This window comes from Balaenoptera ricei, chromosome 10 (assembly GCF_028023285.1).
Source record: "Balaenoptera ricei isolate mBalRic1 chromosome 10, mBalRic1.hap2, whole genome shotgun sequence".
NCBI lineage: Eukaryota > Metazoa > Chordata > Mammalia > Artiodactyla > Balaenopteridae > Balaenoptera > Balaenoptera ricei.
Window position 1 is genome coordinate 42,200,604 of NC_082648.1, and position 19,805 is coordinate 42,220,408.

At 52.0% G+C, this 19,805-nt stretch overlaps 1 protein-coding gene across 8 annotated transcripts in view; it reads right to left on the reverse strand.

The window, feature by feature from the left end:
* Positions 1 to 19,137, reverse strand: part of NCKAP5L (NCK associated protein 5 like) — a 30,610-nt gene extending 11,473 nt beyond the window's left edge. For 4 of the 8 annotated variants that reach the window (XM_059935852.1, XM_059935853.1, XM_059935851.1 and 1 more), the window contains exons 1-3: positions 19,040 to 19,137; positions 1,855 to 1,916; positions 607 to 765 (exon numbers count right to left, since the gene is read on the reverse strand). In XM_059935852.1, coding sequence (XP_059791835.1) covers positions 607 to 765; positions 1,855 to 1,890 — 195 coding nt within the window. In that variant the 5' untranslated portion in view covers positions 1,891 to 1,916; positions 19,040 to 19,137. Of the gene's footprint in view, positions 1 to 606; positions 766 to 1,854; positions 1,917 to 4,523; positions 4,714 to 19,039 lie in introns of those variants that run through there. The other 4 variants (XM_059935850.1, XM_059935856.1, XM_059935854.1 and 1 more) reach the window with 4 other exon arrangements.
* Between the last annotated feature and the right edge of the window lie 668 nt (positions 19,138 to 19,805).

The window sequence follows — 19,805 nt, forward strand, 5'->3', positions numbered from 1 at the left end:
CTCTTGGCTCTGGTCTGATTCTGCCAGGGGGAGGCCTGCAGCCCAGGGCATGAAGAAGGCAGAGCTGAGATGGCTGGTTTTTTGTTACCCCAACTTCAGTCAGTGAGGCTGCAGGGGCTGGGGAGACACAGCAACCAGGAGGACCGAAGGTGGGAGGTGCCAAAAGTAACCCTTATTTCCCTGGGGAGAGGGCAGAGGAGCCTGGAGGGAGGAGGGCGGGTCTTAGGAATGTGGTAAAAGGCCTAGTTTAAGGATCCATGTCTTTGTCCCTCAACTCCTGAGACGCTTCTTTCTGTGGCCTCTGCGGCCACCCCCTTCCTAGAGCAGGGGCATGAAAGCAGGGGAGAAGAGGGGTAAAGAAGGGAGACATTCAGGGGGTTAGGATGGCCCCACCCTTGCGCACGCCTCTTGTCCTGAGCTGGCACACAGGCTGCAGAGCGAAGAGCAAGGAAAGGGGTTCTCAGAGGGGCTCTGCTAAAGAAACGTTCAGCTCTGCTCCAGCCTGGCAAAGCGGCCTGAGAGGAAGGTCCCCCCACACCCCAGAACCCACCCAAGCGCCCCAGGACTCTGGCCAGCACTGCTGCCCCCCGCCGCCCCGTGGCCCACCTCCAGCTCCCGCAGCCGGTGCAGGAGCTCCTGGCAGGTGCCCGGCTCCACGCTGCCCTCACCACCCTCTCCTGGCTTCGGGTTTCCAGGGCTCCCGGCCGGCTGGTCCATGGCCTCCGACATCAGGCCCTGGGGACAAGTGAGAGAAGCCCCGGCAGGCTACTCCAGGGCACGGGGAGGTGAGCGGAGGAGGAGGAGGACAGAGACGAACGTTGTCAGTATTCTCGGAGTTTGGATCAGTGTGACCCCCGTGCCACGGACACTGTAACAACTCAGGGTCAGGCTAAGACTCCTGCTCACGGGACAGACACATAGACACACTCTCCCCATCTCAAGAACAGAGACCATTGTTTTATAAAACCCTGTAATTGCTTTCGCCCTCTCACAGGTCACACAGACACTGGCCAGGAGCCAAGAAACCTGAATTCTCCGCTGACGCTGGCCTCAGACTGGCGCCCGGTATCCTCTCGGGCAGAGTGGGAGGTGGTCTGCATGCCTCCAAGACTCCCTGCTTGCAGCGAGGCCCCGGGGGACCAGCCTCTGTGCACGTGGGGCCCTCCGCAGGGGTCTCTTGACACCTACCCCCCTACCGCTTGGCCAGCTCCTTCCTATTCATTCTCCAGGGCCCCCACTCCAAGGCCGGGTCAGGTACTGCTCCCGCACGGCTCTGTGACTGTCCCCCAAGACTGTCAGCTCTGTGAGGGCAGGGACACTGTCTTCACTTCACTGTCCACACTCACACTTCTTGGTGTGATACGTGGCGTATAAGAGACAGACTGACAGCCGTACAGACTAGTGTGTCACTGCCTGAGCACACAGAACCAGGGTTCTGACCTGTATCGCATTATGTGATCCCCACCCCCCCCCGCCCCCAAACTGTTGCCATAGTGACTGGCTTTACCTGACTAGTCTTCACCTTCCATTTGAGTTTCAATTTCTCAGCTAGAGGAAAGTACTCATTTCCTTCCTCTGCACAAATATTGTAGAAATTTCCAGTAGATGGGAAACCCTTCCTAACATAAAAGGTTGGAGGCCCCCAGTCTACCACCAACTACTTGCCTCCCTGACCCACTGCAGCTCCCACAAAAGGGGCTTAGCACTTTTGGACCAAGGAAGAGAGGAGCTCTCGGCAGCTACCAGGCCTCTGAATGCTCTTCCCTCCCGTGGGGCACAGGGGCGGCCTCTCCCACCCCAGCCCTCCTCCTCCAGTCCCCACCATCAGCGTGCACAGTCTCCACAGCCTCTCACCTGTCTCTGCCTTCTCACCCAGGCTGGCACACTCATGCAAGCAGCCAGAATGGTCACCTTGCCTGTGGAGACACAGAGGGAGACGATGTCAGCCGTGCATTTATTGGGTTCCTGCTGCCTGGCATCCTGGGCCATAGGGATAAACAAGCCAGAGAAAGCCCTGCCTTTATGAGGCTCCCATTCTATTGGGGGAGGCAGGTAATACCAGATAAACCAATGAACAGACATCAGGCTCCAAGAAGGCTCTGGAGGTGACAGCAAGGCAGAGACCTGAATGAAGGCTGGATGAAATCCTGGAATGGGAAAAGCATTCCAGGCAGAGGAAAGAGCCAGTGCAAACGTCCCCAGCTCTCAGCCAGAGGGGAATGAACAGCCACACAGCCCTTCCAAAATTCTTCTTTAATCCTCATAACCACAAAGGGAATTAAGTGCTATTATCCACACCTATATGTGAGATGAGGAAACTGAGGCACAGGAAGCTACACCCACATACCCAGAGTGCATCCTGTGTGCTGGCACTTTCTCATGCATCATCAATCGCATCTGATTCTCCTATCGACCTTGTAAAAGGAGGGCAAGGCGGGGGTGCCAGCCTGGTCTGAAGCAGGCTCCAGAGGCAAAGGATGCCGCCCACATCATATGGCAGGTTCACAAAGCACAGTGGACGGGCCTGGGTCCCCCCTTCCTATGCAGCCTCTCTGTACACACACGTGGTACTGTGTGCTCCGTGTAGTTAGTCCCAGTGCTCTCGGAGCTTTGCAGTTAGAGAGATCTGGGTTAGAATCTGACTCTGCAAAATCTGTTTCCTCACCTGTATAATGGGGATCAGAATACTTAGTCCAAAGGGTTGTTGGAGCATGAAGTGAGATAACGTATGTCGAGTGTCTTGCATGGACTCAATAAATGGAGGCTTTTCACGTTTTGGAGCCCACTGCTACTTCAGCGGTTCACCTGCAAGTGGACTCTTGAGTCCCAGGCCCCTCACCCTGGGGGTCTGAGCAGGAGGGTCTCCTGAAGATGTGAGGTGCTGCCCCTCTCCCCTGCCCTCAGGGGCCTCTTCCTCTCCAACCCCCTCCCTGCCAGCCCTCCAGCTGCAGGGCCAGCCCAGTCCTCATTCTTCTCTGCCTGATACCCTAGAAAGAGAAAGGGTAACAGCAGAAAGGGAGAATGCTCCTTTCTGGGTTGGGTGGGGGAGGGAGAGAGAACAAGCATGTGTGCACAATAATGGGAAGGGGGCTTCTGAAAACCAGAATAAAAGGAAAAACTGTGTAATGCTTATTTTTAACACTCTGCCACAATCTAAAGTCCTTTGTTATTTTAACGTCATAAAAATGTATCAAGTATAACTTCATTTTGCTTGCAACATTATCATGCTTGATATATTTAGAAATGGACAGGCCTCAAAAGAAACGAAAAAAATTCAGGAAAAATCCTCCTTCCCACATACACAAATAGGGGTTAAAACTAAAAAAGGCCTCGGGTTACCTCCACCATTGGACCAGTTCCAGGCCACCCCACATCACCCATCTCTGGGCCATCATCCTCTTGCCAGGCAGAGGCTCCCACTGCTCTAGGAGAGGCCTGTCCCCACAGATCACCAGCGTCCCCTCAGCCCCCTCACCACTTAGTTCCCCAGTGGACACCTCCAGGAATAGAGGGGCTGGGGTGGGGAGTGTGAAAAAAACCAGGGGGATGAAGGAGGGGAGTAGGATGAACAGGGCAGTGTCTGGAGGCCAGAAAAGGGAAAGATAAAACAGTAGAAACCTCGAGTCTTTGTTTTCTTCACACAACAAAAACCAAACTAAGGGTCAAGGTGGTTTAGGAGGGTATCTTTTCCTAAAATAAAATTAAAAAAAATAAAAATAAAAAAGCATCCAGCTTAGGCATGAGGCCCAGACTGTGAGGGCTGGCTGTGGAGTAGGTAGGTATATGTGGCTTCGTGTGTTGAGGAGGGCAGGGACCCAACACACCCCACAAAGCCAACTACTGCCACCCTCCTGATCTGAGCCCCTGGGGATCCCAGGGCAGGGAGGCCTGAGTCCCACTGTGACCTAGGGGAGACCCTCCAAGGGACAAGCCCCCTAAGTGCAACAGCTCGGTCATGGGGGTCGGCCTCCGTATCCTGAGCAGGGCCTGGGAGAGGCTCCGGAAATGTCGGCTGAAGGCAGGCTGTGACTCAGCCCCACCTTGGGGAGAAGTTTTCTGCCCTCTGCCAAAGTGGTCCGGCCAACTCAGGGCGACGGGTTTTCTCTGTGTCTGCAGGGCCACAAGCAGAGGGCAGGCAGGAAGCTGTCAGCTTGGGATGCTGAGTCACTCGGAAGAGGCCTGCATTTAAACTTGGCGCTGGGGAGACACGCACGCTGTGAGCAGGGTGAGTGTGAGCTCAAGATTTCTATGGTGAAAAGAAAACTTCCTGCGTCTTTACCCTCCTCTAGGGAACATTAAGATCGAGAGAGATAATACCACCTCTAGCTCCCAATCTGAGCCCAATTAGGAATTTGGCCCTTCAGAGTCTGGGTTTTCGACCCAAATCTCATGAGAAAAAACAAAAACAAAAACAAAAAAACTCAGGTCGGTTCCCCAGTGGCTGTCCCTGCAGGGTCAGTGGGACCCACCTCCCCAGGGCCGAGCACCCTCGTCCTCCCTCAGGCCCCACAACTGCTACTCACAGCTTCTGTGCTCAGCCCACCTGGGGCCCAGGAAAAGCCCTGGCCTGGGTTTTTCAGGATGGCCCTGGCTTCAGGCTTTCCTCTGGTGGTCCCACACCATATCCCACATGGTGGATGTAGGTCTGGAACACATGATGCTGGCCAGGATGGGTAGGGATGGAGCTGCAGTGGGTGGGAGCTCGAGCTTGAATGGGAGGCTTCTCCCACCAGAACTGCCAACGGGCAACCCCGCCCCCGCAAAAGCCTGATTCAGAGGGAGGTGACCTCAGTGCCGAGGGGAGGGAGGGGGAGGAAGGGAGGAAGAGCAGAGCCTCTCTGGCCCTCCTTCAGAGACAGGGAAGGGGGAACAGCTGCTCAGGGGGTTTCTGGGTAACCCAGGGATGAGGTGGGTACAGCCCCATCCCTGAGTGAATCTGGGTGACCACTATCTCTTCAGCCTAGTCACTCATGGAAGGCCCCCCAGCCCCAAAAGATGGGACTGTCCTGGCCTTTCAGTCAGCCAGATCAAAGGTGTAGACTCTGCAGCTCCCACCCCCTCCCCAGCCCGGGCACCGGCAAGACCCCTCCCTAAACTCAGAGTCCAGACCTGGGAGGAAGGGGCCAGAGAGATGGCAGCAAGCCTGTCCTCCAGGCTCCCTTACCCTGGCCCTTAGCCAAGGCCTTTGGGCCCTGATGAGCCCCTCACTCACCAGCTGTTCCCCCCGGAGTCCTCTAGGGAAAAAAGCAAGGGGCCAGGAGGTGGGGGAGGGGTGGGCAGCTGTGGGAAGGCAGAGATGGAGCTCACTTTAATAACAGAATCATCCGTAACACAACCATTTCCCCTCTGCTCCCCCCATCCCCCAGCTGCTTTCTGAAATCCCAGTCACACCCAAAAGTCTACTTGTAAACAGCCACTTCTTCACCCACAGCAAGCACTGCTTTCCAGACTAGATCAGCCCTGCGCTGCCCTGGGGTGTGGGGAGGAAAATGAGGACTGAGGCCCCAGGGCATTCCTAGCCTGAAAGTGGCCACCTTAATCTGGCCTAAAGCATCTTTTAGCCCTAAGTATTCCAACTGGTCTCCTCCCCCCTCAGGGAAAGAGGCAGACAAGAATTTCCTTTCCTCCTCCTGACAACTGGCCCCAAGACACAATAGCCCTTCTGAGAGGCAAGTGTCCGTGGGGAAGGGGCCCACTGCACCCCTCCTCCAACTTCCTCTTCACAGGCACTCCAAGAACCTCCAGACCATGGTATAGGTTCTTACAAACTGACAGTAGGCCAGTCCCCTGCCTTTCCAGGCAGGGCAGGAGGAAGGGCAGTAGTGTTATGAGCTCAAAAGGCTTATAGATTTCAATACCCTTTATCTCTCCTCCCCCAGATCCTCAACGTTCCCTGTTCACAGCATAACCCAACAATAAAAGCAACTGCTGGGGGTGGGGAGAGGGAAGGGGCTCCGACAGACACAATGGGTTTATTTATAGGGCCACACACCAGGGGTTCTGCAGCCAAGAAGCCCAGGCCCCACTCCCAAAAGCTCAGCAGGCCCATCCTAGCCCGGCCAAGGGTACTGGAAAAAGCCTCAGACCAGAAGGCAGAAGGCTTCTAGTCCCAACAATGCAATTTATTTGCTGTGTGACTTTAGGCAAATCACTCAGTTTCTCAAGGATAAGTTCCTTCATGCCAAGTGGAGGTTGTTCTAGAACAGTGGTTCTCAAAGTGTGGTCCAGGGACCCCGAGGCCCTTTCAAGGAATCTACAGGGTCAAAATTATTTTCACAATATCACTAAGACATTATTTACCTTTTTAACTCTCATTCTCTCATGAGTATATAGTGGCATTTTCCAGAGACTACGTGATATGTGATAACACGACAGATTTCATACAGAAGCCGATATGAGAATCCAGCTGCCTTCTATTAAGTCAGACATAACAGATTTGCAAAAATGAAGAACAATGCCATTCACTATTTTTTGTTTTGGAAAATATATGATTATTTTTCATAAAATATGTTAACATGGGTTTATTGTTACTTTTAAATGAATTAAATAAATGTTTAAAACTCTCAGTTCTAATTTGTATGACAGTAAATGTCAATAGGTACAATCTATATGAATCAAAGCTCTTTGGGGTCTTCAATTTTTATATTGTAGAAGGGTCCTTAGACTCAATAGTTTGAAAAGAATCACTTTTCTTAGAACAGTGTGGTCCAGTAGACCTTTCTGTGATGATGAAAATGTTTATTCCATGCTGTTCAATATGGTAGCCACCAGCCACACATGGCTACTGAGCATTTGAAATGCAGCCAGTCCAACTGGGGAACTGAATTTTAAATTTAAATAGCCATATGCAGCTGCTGGCGACGATACTGGACAGCGAAGTTAGAAGATCCCTGGGATTCCTTGACTTGAGCATTCGAGGTCAATGCTTCTTTCCAGTCTAGAGTAGGGAAGGGAAGGGAAGGACAGGACTTAACACTCCTGTCCCCAGGCTTTTGCTCACACTATTTCTCACTCTCTCTTCACCAAAGGAAGGCCATCTCAGCCACATGGGCAGTCCTGCTGGCACTCTTACCAAGGCTTAGAGTTGCTCTCTCATTCTCTGCAACGACTACCTCACACCCTCGCCAATCGCCTCAGACTTCTGGTCTACCACCTCCCCTCGCTTCCCCAGCGGATTGAAGCCAGCAGAGGGGAAACCCCTCAAACCTCCCACCACCACAGTCCCAGCCCCATCGGAATCCTCTGTACTTCCTTCTCTCCTCCTGTTACAGCAGAGGGGCTGCCCTTTTCCCAGGCAAGGCCAGTCCTTCCTACCCCAGACCCTCCCCATTTATGTCTTCAGGGTCTACTTCCTGAAGGGATCTTTCCCATCTACCTTTACAACTTCTCAGGTACCTTTCATCTTAAAAATAATTTCCCCCTGACATTTCTCCAGATACTGCCCTCTTTTGCCTTTCACAGCCAAACTTCTCAAAAAAAGCCATCCTCACTTCTCACTCCTTCCTCAACCTGGTCAAACTTCAGCAGTAACTGCCACAACGCTAAATCCTACAATATTTTTCAGTCCCCATTGCCTTCTCAAGCACAAATGCCTCTGGTGGCCACTTCCTGCTGGACTACGTTTTTTAAAGCTTTGAGACATAGTTCAACTCCCACACAACTCACCCATTTAAAGTGTACAATTCAGGGGTTTGCAGTATATTCACCGATATATACAATCATGGCCATTGTCAATTTTAGAACATTTTCATTACTCCTTAGTTACCAGCCCCTCACACCCAAACCAAGGCAACCACTAATCATTTTCTGTCTCTATAGATTTCCCCATTCTGGACATTTCATATGAATGGAATCATACAATAGCTGGTCTTCTGTGACTGGCTTCTTTCACTCTGCATAATGTTTCCAAGGTTCATCTCTGTTGATGCATGTATCAGTACTACATTCCTCTTTATGGCCACATAATATTCCATTGTATGGCTATGCCACAATTTGTTTATCCATTCAGCTGCTGATGGACATTTGAACCGTTTCCACTTTTTGGCTATTATGCATAATGCTGCTCTAAGCAGTGTACACACCAGTGTACAAATCGTCTGGATGGATGTTTTCATTTCCTCTTGGGTATACACCTAGCAGTGGGATTGCTGGGTTGTATGGTGACTTTAGGTTTAACTTTTTGAGGAACTGCCAAACTGTTTCCCAAAGTGGATGCACCATTTTAGAGTTCCATCAACAATGTGTGAGGGCTGCAATTTCTCCACATCCTCACCACTTGTTATTGTCTGATTTTCTGATTCTAAGTCACCTTAGTAAATGTGAAGTGATTTTTTTTTTTTTTTGGCTGTGTTGGGTCTTTGTTGTTGTGCACAGGCTTTCTCTAGTTGCGGCGAGTGGGGGCTACTCTTTGTTGCAGCGTGCGGGCTTCTCATTGAGGTGGCTTCTCTTGTTGCGGGGCACGGAAACTAGAGCGCAGGCTCAGCAGTTGTGGCCCACGGGCTCAGTTGCTCTGCGGCATGTGGGATCTTCCCAGACCAGGGCTCGAACCCTTGTCCCCTGCGTTGGCAGGCGGATTCTTACCACTGCACCACCAGGGAAGTCCTGAAGTGATTTTTATGGTTTTGATTTATATTTCTCCGATTGATGATGTTGAGCATCTTTTCATTGGCTTATTGGCCATTTGTATATCTCCCCTGGAGACAAGTCTATTCAGATCCCTTTGCCCATTGTTTAGTTGGGTTATGTGTCTTTTTACTGTCGAGTTGTAAGAATTCTTTATATATTCTGAACACAGGTCCCTTATCAGATATATGATTTGTAAATGTTTGCTCCTATTCTGTGGTTGTCTTTTCTCTGTCTTGATAGTGACCACTTCCTCCTGGACAACGTTTCCCTTGTCTACCACTCTCTGCAGCTATCTTCCACCTCTTCTTCTGTGTTATTTATTTGTGAGTGTATGTGTGTATACCTTAAAAAAAACAAACAGACATAGCAGCATGTTCTCACTGTTCTACATCATTCATTAGCAAAACAATTTAAAAAAAAACCCACACGTGGTCCAGTGGGTAAGACTCCACACTCCCAATGCAGGGGGCCTGGGTTCAATCCCTGGTCAGGGAACTAGATCCCGCATGCATGCTGCAACTAAGAGTCCGCATGCCGCAACTAAGAAGTCCACATGCCACAACTAAAAATCCCTCATGCTACAACTAAGACCCAGTGCAGCCAAAATAGATAAATAAACAAATAAATAAATATTTAAAAAAAACAACCCACAGACTTCATTTGGATCTTAACCAGTTTTTCCACTGATGCCCTTTCCACTGGTATTCTATCCCAAGATCCGATCCAGGATCCCACATTGTACTTAATCACCATGACTCCTTAGTCTCCTATGATCCATGACAGTTCCTTGGTCTTTGTTTTGGCCGCTCCAAGCGGCTTGCAGGATCTTAGTTCCCCGACCAGGGATCGAACCCGAGCCCTCTGTGCTTAAAGCGCGGAGTCCTAACCACTGGACCGCCAGGGAATTCCCAGTCTTTGTCTTTTACGACCTTGACACTTTGGAAGGTAACTGGTCAGTACTTTGGAGAATATTTCCTAATATGAGTTTGTTTGATGTTTTCTCCAATGAGATTGAGGTTATGGATTTTGGGAAAGAATATCACAGAGGTGATGTGCCCTTCTCAGTGCATTCTATCAGGGGCTGTGTATACATGATGCTGAGATGTCTTATTACTGGTGATGTTAACCTTGATCACTTGGTTAGGTGGCGTCTACTAGTGTGTTTCTGTACTGTAAAATGAAAACATACTTTTTCTTTTGTAATAATAAATATTTGGGGGGAGGGCAATACTTTGTGACCGTGCAAAATCCTGTTTCTGCTTAAATTTTCACCCACTCATTTTAGGATTCATCAGTGGATCTTGCTTGCAGCAATTACTATGGTGCCCTAACAATAATTTTCGATTTCCCTCATTCCTTGTAATTTATTAATTGGAAGTTTTCTGTAAGAAAAAGCTGTCTCTTCACTCCCATTTATTTACTTAATTCCATATTTGTATGAGTATGGACTCACAGGCATTATTTTATTCTTTGGATTTTAATCCAATATTATCATCACCACTTATTTTACTGCTTAAATTCCAGCTTTGGCCATGCTTTCAGGTTGGCTCCTGTGTCCTTTCAACATGCCTCCATTAAAAAAAAATGTTTATTTATTTATTTTTTAACATTTGCTTACTTTCTGGCACGAGAAGATGTTCCAGGCTGATCTTGTATTTTCCCTGCCACAATCTCTTTTCCAAAGGAGCTCTAGCAATCTTCTTTCTAAAACTGTAAATCTGATTGCGTCCTTCCTGCTTCAAATCTTCCCGTGACCTCCTACTGCTTTGGGGACAGATAAAAGCCCTCAACATGGCCCTGGAAGCCCTGCCCTGGGCTGGCCGCAGAGCAATATTCTTCTGAAAAGCTATCCTGGACTGACGTGGCCCATGTTGGGATCTCTCTTCAAGTGCCTCCTGCAGGATCAGTATTTCAAACTGTAATGCATCCTGTTCTCTAGTACTCCCTGAGAGAAGGGGCAACTTCCATGCTGTTAGAAGGGGAGCTCCCTGAGGAGGGGCCCTGCTTATATTTCGTTTTTCCCCTCCTACTTCCTGCCAGGGCACTGCTCCTGCCAACGAGGTCCTGAACTTGGTGATCTCCTTTCATTCCAGGCAGAAAAAGACCAGAAAGACAGGACAGGTGAGAAGGTACAGTGGACTCATCAGGTTCCCTTAAAGATCCCCAGTGACGGCCCCCAACCCAAGTGGCTCTGAAAGTCCATATGACAAGCCACACTGAGAGGTGAGCAAGGACATTTTCAGATTTGTCCCGAACATTGATATGACCTTTTCCAAGCTCTCAACCTTCTCCCCAGGTCTCAGTGATGCCCTCTGGCAAAGGGACTAATCTATTCATTCTGCAAATATTCTGGACAGATCACTCAGTGGGAGGTACAGTGCTGGGTACTGGGACGCAATTTAGAGATGGGTCAGTTCTTTTCAGACTTCTTGGAGCTTTCAGACTAGTAGAGGATGTAAGACATGTAGGTAAATAGCTGTACTGTGAAGGACGTTCCACAAGAGAAGTCTTTGGAGAACTTTAAAAATCAGGAGAGAAATATTAAGCTGGAACAGTTTTTCAGAATTTGAGCATCTAGGGAACTCAGCCTTTATAGACAGATAGGGTTTAGCTACAAGGAAAAGGGAAGGGGGTCATTCCAGGCAGCAGGAGGCAGAAGTCTCCGGGTGTGTATGGAAACAGAATGACTCAGTACAGCTGGACTGAAGGGCATTTGAAGGTGAGTGTTTCCTGGTCCCCTGGCCCATGCCAGTTACCAACTCATCTCCTACCCCCTGACCGAACAGGAGAGTCAGCATCTTTTCAACATCCTGGGTGTAACCGGAGACACATGCTGGGCCCCACAGGAGGAACAGAGGCACAGAGGTTCCTGGAGCCCATACCAGAGCTGACAACTGCAACTTCAGCTATTTGCTCTCCGATCCAAGAGAAAAAGGGCCTGGGAGGCTGCACAGCCTATTGGCTCTCAGGCTACACCTGCAGGCCCAAAGAGCTGGGCATACACTCAGCCAGCCCCCCATGCTCAGTCCCTAGTGCTCACTCCCGCAGGCGTCATATCCTGGCCTCTTTCTTCAAAGGGAACGGGCTCTGGCCAACCAAGTGTCTTCCTGTCCAGGCAGCTTTAGTGTTGACTCAGTGGGTGCCATTTGGCCAGAGCCCATAGGTGACCTCTTAAGCTGCCAGCTCTGCTCTTGAGAGGAGAAAGTAGCTCTGGTTCACCCACAATTCCGACTAGGCTCTGCTCGTTTGTGCCCATAAATGGGAGTCAGGCTTCCTTGATTCCAGTCTGGCTCAGCCATACTGCATGCCCCTAGATGAAGCCTAGAAACCCCCGACTCAGTTTTCTTATCTGTCAAATGGGGTGAGCTCTCTCTCTTGACTCCTCTCTTCCCAGAGGGCATAGAAGAGGAGGATGAGATCACGTCTGGAAATGGACTGCATCTGAGAAGAGAGGTCCCCTTGTGTGGGGTGGGGGACGTGGGGGTGAGGAGCCCGGCAGGGCCTTTAGGGAGAAGCCCTTGGATTTGATGCTGCCTTCCTCCTATGGGCCCCACAGGCTTCCCAGGAAAGCAAGGAGGGTAGAGAGGAAGGGACAGCAAAGCCAAGAGCTTTAGCCTTCTTCTAGCCCCGGGGACAGGAAGTGAGGTGCTGTCTACAGAGGAAGTGAGAAGCAAACACCCCCCAACTTCCCTTCAGCCTGCAATGGAAAGGAAGGCTCTAGCTTCAGGAGCCCACAGGCCCAGAGCTGGGGAAACAGAAGGCAGTGGGGTGGAGGCAGGGGAGTAGGCATTTTCAGCACCATCTGGCAGAGAAGGGGGCCTCTTGTCTTGGACACAGTAAAACTCAAGGGGTCCAGGACATCCCACAGACTGGGGTAGTGGGGAGAAGAGACACCACTGAAGTCAAGTTGAGAAACCCAGCTTCCCAGGTCACGTGGTACCACTTCTGCAGCCCTGGCCCCAGACTCCTGCCCCAGCTCTGTGCTGTGTCACGTGCCTGCCCCTAACACACGCACATCCTTCACACACCAAGGTGGGTAGGGCCTCTGATTATCTGGTCTCACAGTACTTGTCCTTTTTGTGCAGCCCCCATCACAGCTGTAACTTTATAACTGTTTAATTATTTGGTTAACATGGACTTCTGGGATCACCACTGTACCCCCAGAGTCTGGCACCACACCTAGTACTTAGTAAGAGCTGGCCATAGCTTGAGAATTCCTTGGTTTTGGCATCCGAATGAAGTTTGGCATATGAAGGTAAATGAACCCTGCTCCTGGTCTGAGGTCGACTGGGGGACCCTGAGGTGGGTGATGAAGGTCAGAAACCAGAGTCCCGACATGGTGGCAGAAGAAATCTCTGTACACGCAGATACTGCCAACTGGTGACAGATGAAGACAGTATATTCTATATGCTATCTTTTGGGCAAGGGGGGTGGGGAAAGAATATATATTTGTGTTTATTTTTGTATTAAAAAACAAGGGATATGTAAGAAATTAATAAGTGATTATGTATGGAGGGAGAAGGGGGTGGAGGGGGGAATGAGATTTCTCAATGTATGCCTTTTTGTATCATTTTGATCTTTGGACTATGTAAAAAAAAAATCTAGTGAAAAAATAAAAGAATATAAAACAAAAAACAGTTAGAAGGAATAACCACTTGACCAGGTGATTTCTAAAGCCCCTCCCAGATGGGGCCATCTACTCTCTTCTTCCCATGTTAGGAAGTAAGGACCAGGCCCCAGGACAAGGGAGGGGTGAGGAGGTCTAGACAGATGAGTGTGGGGTCTGGCCAAGGAACACCAGTGTCTTTACTCTCTTTCTTCCCAGCAATCTCTCCCGGACCTAGGGGAGAGGACCCCTAGCCCCCGCTGTGGTGGGCACTGGTAGCAACAAACTATTCAGAAGTTAGGGGACTTCCCTGGTGACGCAGTGGTTAAGAATCCGCCTGCCAATGCAGGGGACACGGGTTCGAGCCGTGGTCTGGGAAGATCCCACATGCTGTGGAGCAACTAAGCCCATGCGCCACAACTACTGAGCCTGCGCTCTAGAGCCCACGAGCCACAACTACTGAAGCCCGTGCACTTAGAGCCCGTGCTCCGCCACAAGAGAAGCCACCGCAATGAGAAGCCCGTGCACCGCAATGAAGAGTAGCCCCCACTCATTGCAACTAGAGAAAGCCCACGTGCAGCAACGAAGACCCAACGCAGCCCAAAAAAATAAATAAATAAATCTTAAAAAAAAAAAGGAAGTTAGTCAGGGCTACTTCCGCCTGGATAAGAGCTGGGTTCATTCTTACCCTTGGGAAGGGGGTAAGGTCTGGCCAAGGGCAGAGGCAGAAGTGGGAGCTTGGGCAAGGGGAAGGTTTGGGGCAGGTGGGGGTAAGGCAGGGTAAAGGACTCCTGAAGTGCCCGGGGCTTCCGCGGGCAGGTTCTGGGGGTGTCTCAACAGATCTTCACACAAAAGGGCCAATTACAGCCCTCACATCAAGCCAGCTGGGAGTGAAATGAATCAGCCCCTGGAACAGCAGCTGCTGAGAACCCCAGGGCCACACCCCAGGAATTCCAGGGCCTCTCACATTCCCCTCCAGGAAAGACCTCATCATTCTCCTACCCAGAGGGTCTTCAGGGAGGGACAATTTCAAGCCCTGCATTATAGTGAGAACTGCAGACCAACACCCCAAGCAGCACTCACCACTCAAGTCTTGCAGGCAATAGCATGAGCAGCAGAATGAAGCGTCTCTCCTTTTAAAATACCTATAGTTTTTTTTTTTTTTTTTTAAAGCTTAGCGAGTCCTGGAGAACTCCCAGAGCTTAAGGACCAGCATAAGGTTCAGGGAGCTGTGCCTGACTGGGCTCTTCTCAGCCGCTGCTGGATTTTTAGAAATCAGGAATAGCAGCAATGATAATTCACCTTAATAACAACCTGGCCTCCTCAGGCCTCTTCCATCTGTGTAACTCCCAGAGTAGGGAAAACGTTAATTATCAAGCAGGTGCCACACCCCAGTGATGATGTCTTATTAATCCATCAGCACAGACTGGGAAACTGAGGCCCCGGGAGAAAGATCTGGCTCATACGGAGCTAAGGATACAGGTGCCGAGGGCCACTGGGCAGTGAGGAACTAGAGGTGCTGGCTTCATATCTGTCGTGCTTTGGGAAGGTGCTGAAGACAAGGGCACTTCTTTCAGGGTCAGCCAGACCTGGGTTTGGGGTGAAGGTGAGGAAGACCCCAAATATGTGCCCCAAGCCCCCTCCCCAGGCTGCCAGGGCCTGGTGGAAGCCTTGGCAGGGAGTCCAGGGCTCTGATCTTGAGCCAAAACACTACTCTCCCAAAGCACTGTAAAGCAGGCCAACAGCTGCTTTGAGCGTCTCCGCCATCTCTGCAACGTGCACAGGCACTACAGGCTAAGTGAGGGCTCAGCTCTCCAAATAGCCCCATGTGACAGGCGCAGTCCATGAAGTGGGAGCAGGAGGCACCTGGCAGCCAGGTGGGTAGGTCAGATCAAAATCATGTCAAGTGGGGAGACTGCTTCTTTGGGACCCAAGCCCATCTCGGTGGCCCCCACCCACCTTTGGCACTGACCTTAAAATAATGAGATCTTTTCTACAGCAAGGCCTGCCTAGTCGGTCACTGCTTTAGAAACCGGCAGAGGAGGCTCAGCTGGTCTGTGCCTCCTCCAGGAGAGGAGGGGAGGGTGGTCACAGAAGACCAAAGATCTTTTCCCACTGTGGCCATGGAGGGAAGCAGCACACACTTGAAATGTGGATGAAATGTAAAGATGGAGGCATTGCTTGTGCAGATCCATCTGCAGCCTACTACGTGCTTGGTACTGTGAGAGATGCTGGGAACAGACACAATCTCAGCTCTGGGGAACCATAAGTGCCAAGCCAGGGAGCAACCAAAGACCTTGTCTACCAACCCTCCAGGGTAGGACCTAGGGAAAAACATTAAGGGTGTTATTCTAAGGAATTTGAAGTTGTTTTTCTTCAGCATGTTAAGAGAGCTGGCCAGAGCCCATGGGGTACCCTGAGATAACACTCTGACCCCTAAGGGCTCAGCTCTCCACAATCTCAGGTTCAAGAACTGCCCTCTCTGCCTTAAATCTGGCCAGGCCCCCTCATGCACAAGAAATTAAGGCAGAATGGTACAATGTAAAACACTAGACCGGAGTCAGGAGCCCTGCCTCTAACACTCATCATTGTACAAATCACTTCCCCCTCTAGACTTCAGTGTCCTCCCCACCTTTTTTTTTTTCAGTTTCCCCATTTTTAACATGAGGGCATTGGACTAGACTGTCTCTAGGATTCCTTCCAGCCTGTGACTCTATGTTGTTTTGACGTAGTGGCAGATCCCAGATTGATTTACATAAATTTGCATGTTCAATCAGAAATCCCAAACTCCAAGTATAGAAAATCCAATCAGTCCATTAGTGCAGCCAGACTGGGGCTGGAGGAGTCTGCCAGGTTTGGGTGAGGATTGTCAAAGCAGACAGTGGTAGTGGTGGTGAATTAGGGGAGGAGCCGGGGAAGCGGGGGCAGAAGCGGCATTTGTTCTGAGAGACGCGCTTCTGGTGACCCAAGGCTGATGGGGCCAGGGACCCCTCTTTCGCTATCAGGCAAGATTCCTTTCTCCTCCTGCTTCTAACGGGGCCTCTGGCTGGCTGGCCTCAGAGCCACACCCCAAGAGGAAACGGCAGCCTCTGCCTAGCAACAGCCACATCCTTCACTCTGACAGGGACTCCACTGTTAACCACTTTCTGGGAAACTGACCTTCCTGGGAGCTTCCATTCTCCATCCCAGGGGTTTCTAGCAGTGAGGAAGGTTTCCTTGGGGTCTAACCTAAATACCTCCTGCTGTAGCTTCACTCTCATGGCAGCAGGGCCCAGGGAAGAGGGCTCCTGGGGAGCTAGCAGAGGGAAAAGCAATGCAGGAGAATGTGCTCCACATCCAACCGATCCCACGGCCTTTTTAACCACCACCTCTCCTTTGACATCCCCCTCAGCACCTGGGAGGCCAAGGATGAAAACAAACAAGGAGAACGTGAAGGCCTTTGGTTCTTGGGCTAGAGAGCAAGTCCCAACCTGGAGAGTCTGACTCCTGAGAAAGCTCTACCCCCCAGGAGGGAAGGAGTCTGGGAAAGGTGGGGTTGCGGCAGCCTCTCCCTGCTGCTGCCTGGCTGGCGTGGGAGGGTCTGGGAGGCTGGCTGGGCGAGGGCAGCAGGGAAGATTCCTTACGCCCCTTGCCTGGGAGCTGGGGGTGTGAGTACAGAGGTGAGGTGAGTAGGGCCAGCGGGTGGGATGGGCAACAGCAGCGGGGCTCTCCTTGTCCTCTTCCCATAACAGGGTAGATGAGTGTGCTGTACTCCCTGGCCCAGATCCTAAAACAAGTCCCAACAGCTGAGATGCAAACTGTCTCCTGGGAATCTGCTTCCCCTGCTGGCCCTTGGCTGCCTCCTCCTCTCTCAACTCCTCCCCAAAGGCACAGCTCAAAGACTGGCCTGCCAGGATGTCTCACCAGAGGCCTTGATGGGTGGGCCAAATCCCAGCCAGCAGCAGTTCATACTCCAAGGCACCAGGGGTGAGCAGCACAGTGGCTATTCTTAGGCAGGATAAGGGAGTCTGCGCCCCTCCACCCAAGGTTCTACTCCTAAGCAACTTACTTCTTCAAACTTAGCCACCCTGCTGGAGGACCTTACTCCCCTCCAATTTCACTCATCAGTGGAGCCACACAATGTCAAAAAGTGGAAAGGAATAGTAGCGCTTTCTAATCCAACTGCTGAATTTTACAGATGGTAGAAAAGAGCACCAGAGAGGCAAACTACCTTGGCTAAGGTCACACAGCAACCTATGAGGAGCAGGGACCAGAGCTTCTGACTCCCAGTGCACAGTGATAACAGCTTGGTCCTCATACACACTGGTTTCCGCTTGCCTATTGTAGAAGGGCCTTCTTCCCTGCAGCCCAGGCCATCTGCCTCTCCAGGTTCTCACTCTCTTCCAAAGGCCTGAGCTGGAGAGAGATGCTGGAGGGCTCACACCACCTCATGCACAGACCATAGACTGAAAACAAAGTTGAACCAAGTGGGGATATCTCCCTAGACAGGGATGCAAGTGTTTCTCTGAGGTAAGAAACCCACTAACCCCACGTTGTTCTTAGAAAGACAGGCACCCAATAAATATGAGAAGTGAATTTTGTGTCTCCTTTCTTGAAAGACAAGGAGTCTCTGAGTCAGCTGGCATATCTTGCAAGAGAGGGTCTGCAACAGGGCAATTGGGCTAGGTTCACTTTCCCCCAAGTACTGCCCACAGAACCATTAGACACTGACCCTTAGCTACTGTCCTCCAGGACCACACCTGTCCCAGGCATTTGTTTCCACCACTATCTCTGGCAGACAACTGTGCTTAAGCAGGAGGACCTGTGGGGGAGGGAGAGCAGTGGTAGGGAGGGCATAGAAGCATTGCCTTTACAGCCAGACAACCGGGCAGCCTAAGACCCCTGGCTACTCAGGAAGGCAGGCATTTAAGAAGTAGCAGCTGCACAGGCTGGTGGATAGCGCTGAGACACCTGGAAAACCAGGCCTGTGGGAGGTAAGGGTCCTCCGTGCCCTTGGGGCAGTGCCAGGGTTGGAGAGACCACGGGGGCTGGGGTTCAGACAGCCGCTTTCCTAGTCGGCCTAGGCCAGTGGAGTGTCGGGCACAGATAAATTCTCTGCATTCTTCTGGCACCGCAGCCAGGACCCAGAGAGCCTTTCCTGCAAGAGCTGTCCTAGCTTCACTCCCTGCCCAGCCCTTCTCCCTTCCTCAGCCTCTCTTTAGTGTTCAGCCCGCCCGGCTACCCTTCTCCTTCCCGCAGTCCCTCAGAGCCACTGAAGGGTCGTTCCGGGAGACCCCGATCTCTCCGCCTCCCCCCACCTCTCCCACACCCTACCGCCCCAGGCCACGGAGACAGCAAGGAGTGCGAAGAGAAGCCCGAGGCTCGTCTACGCGCCTGCGCTTTGGGGAGAGCCTCCCCCGCGCAACAACCCGGCACCGCTAAGCGGCACCCGTACGATGGGATGCGGGTGGGGTGGGGTGCGCAGCTGGGGCAAGGTCAGTGCTTTCAAAGGGGGCGGTAGACCGGCCCCCGGAACATCCCCCTCTCCGGAAAGTTTCCCTTCCGGGGCCACGGAGTGTGCGCGAGGATGGCGCGAGGGGCGGGAGGGGGTGGGGTGGGGGTGGACAGAGTCGCGGCCGGACCCCTCGGCGTGAGTGAGGCGGGAGGGAGGGGACGCCAGCGAGGTCCGGCAGGAAGCCACGCCGCCCTCTCCGACCCAAGGCTGCCACGAGAGCCTTACCCTCCATATCTCTCACCCCTAGCCCGGGCTTACAGACACCCCCCACTCGCCTCGCCGCCCTTTAAATCGCAAGTGGGCCCAGAACTCACCGAAATCAGGTGTTGAGCTGGGCCAGGGCAGGCCGGATCCGCCAGGTCCATGGCCGCGGCTCGGGGGCGGGGGGCAGAGAAAAAGGGGGGTGCTGGGGCCGCCTCTTGATGTCAAGGCTTTAAAGGGGCCAGTGAGCCCCGCCCCTCGCTCAGACCCCGCCTCCCCCTCCCGCGCAGCCAATCCACGTTCACCCTGGATGCGCGCCCCTCCCAGCCCCCTCCAGATGTTCCCAGGACGAGAGCTCGGTCCGCCCGGCCCGAGCGCGCCGCTTCCGCCCTGGAGGAAAGGACCTCCCCTCCCCCCTATAGCGAAACAGACTTCCCAGACCTGGCCGGGTCGGGCCCGGTAAACCTCCCCAGTGCCGGGGTAGGAGAAGCCGGGCTGGGCCGAGCGGGGGTGGAATGGGGGGCATCTATAGCAGAGAAAACTAAGTAGGTGCACGCGGACCCGTGGGCATGCGTGTCTGCTTCTGTAGGGCTGGGCGTGCACGTGTATATGTGATTGTGAGCGTCGGTGTTTGTAATTTGCCTTCCTGCATACGTGTTGGGTGTAAATCTAAGGGAAGAGGCTTGAGTGACTGCTTGGCCTTAAATGCTCCCATCTCCCTTTTCTTCCTCCCAGATCGGGTCCTTGCAGCAATATGGAAACCTGGGCGCTGGGAACAGGCTCTGCGCCTCTCAGAGCAGTGCTGGCCTTTTCCTCACTGGTTAAGGAGGAGGGAAGGCTGACCAGAAAAAGGATACAATTTTGCTCTCAGCCACTTGC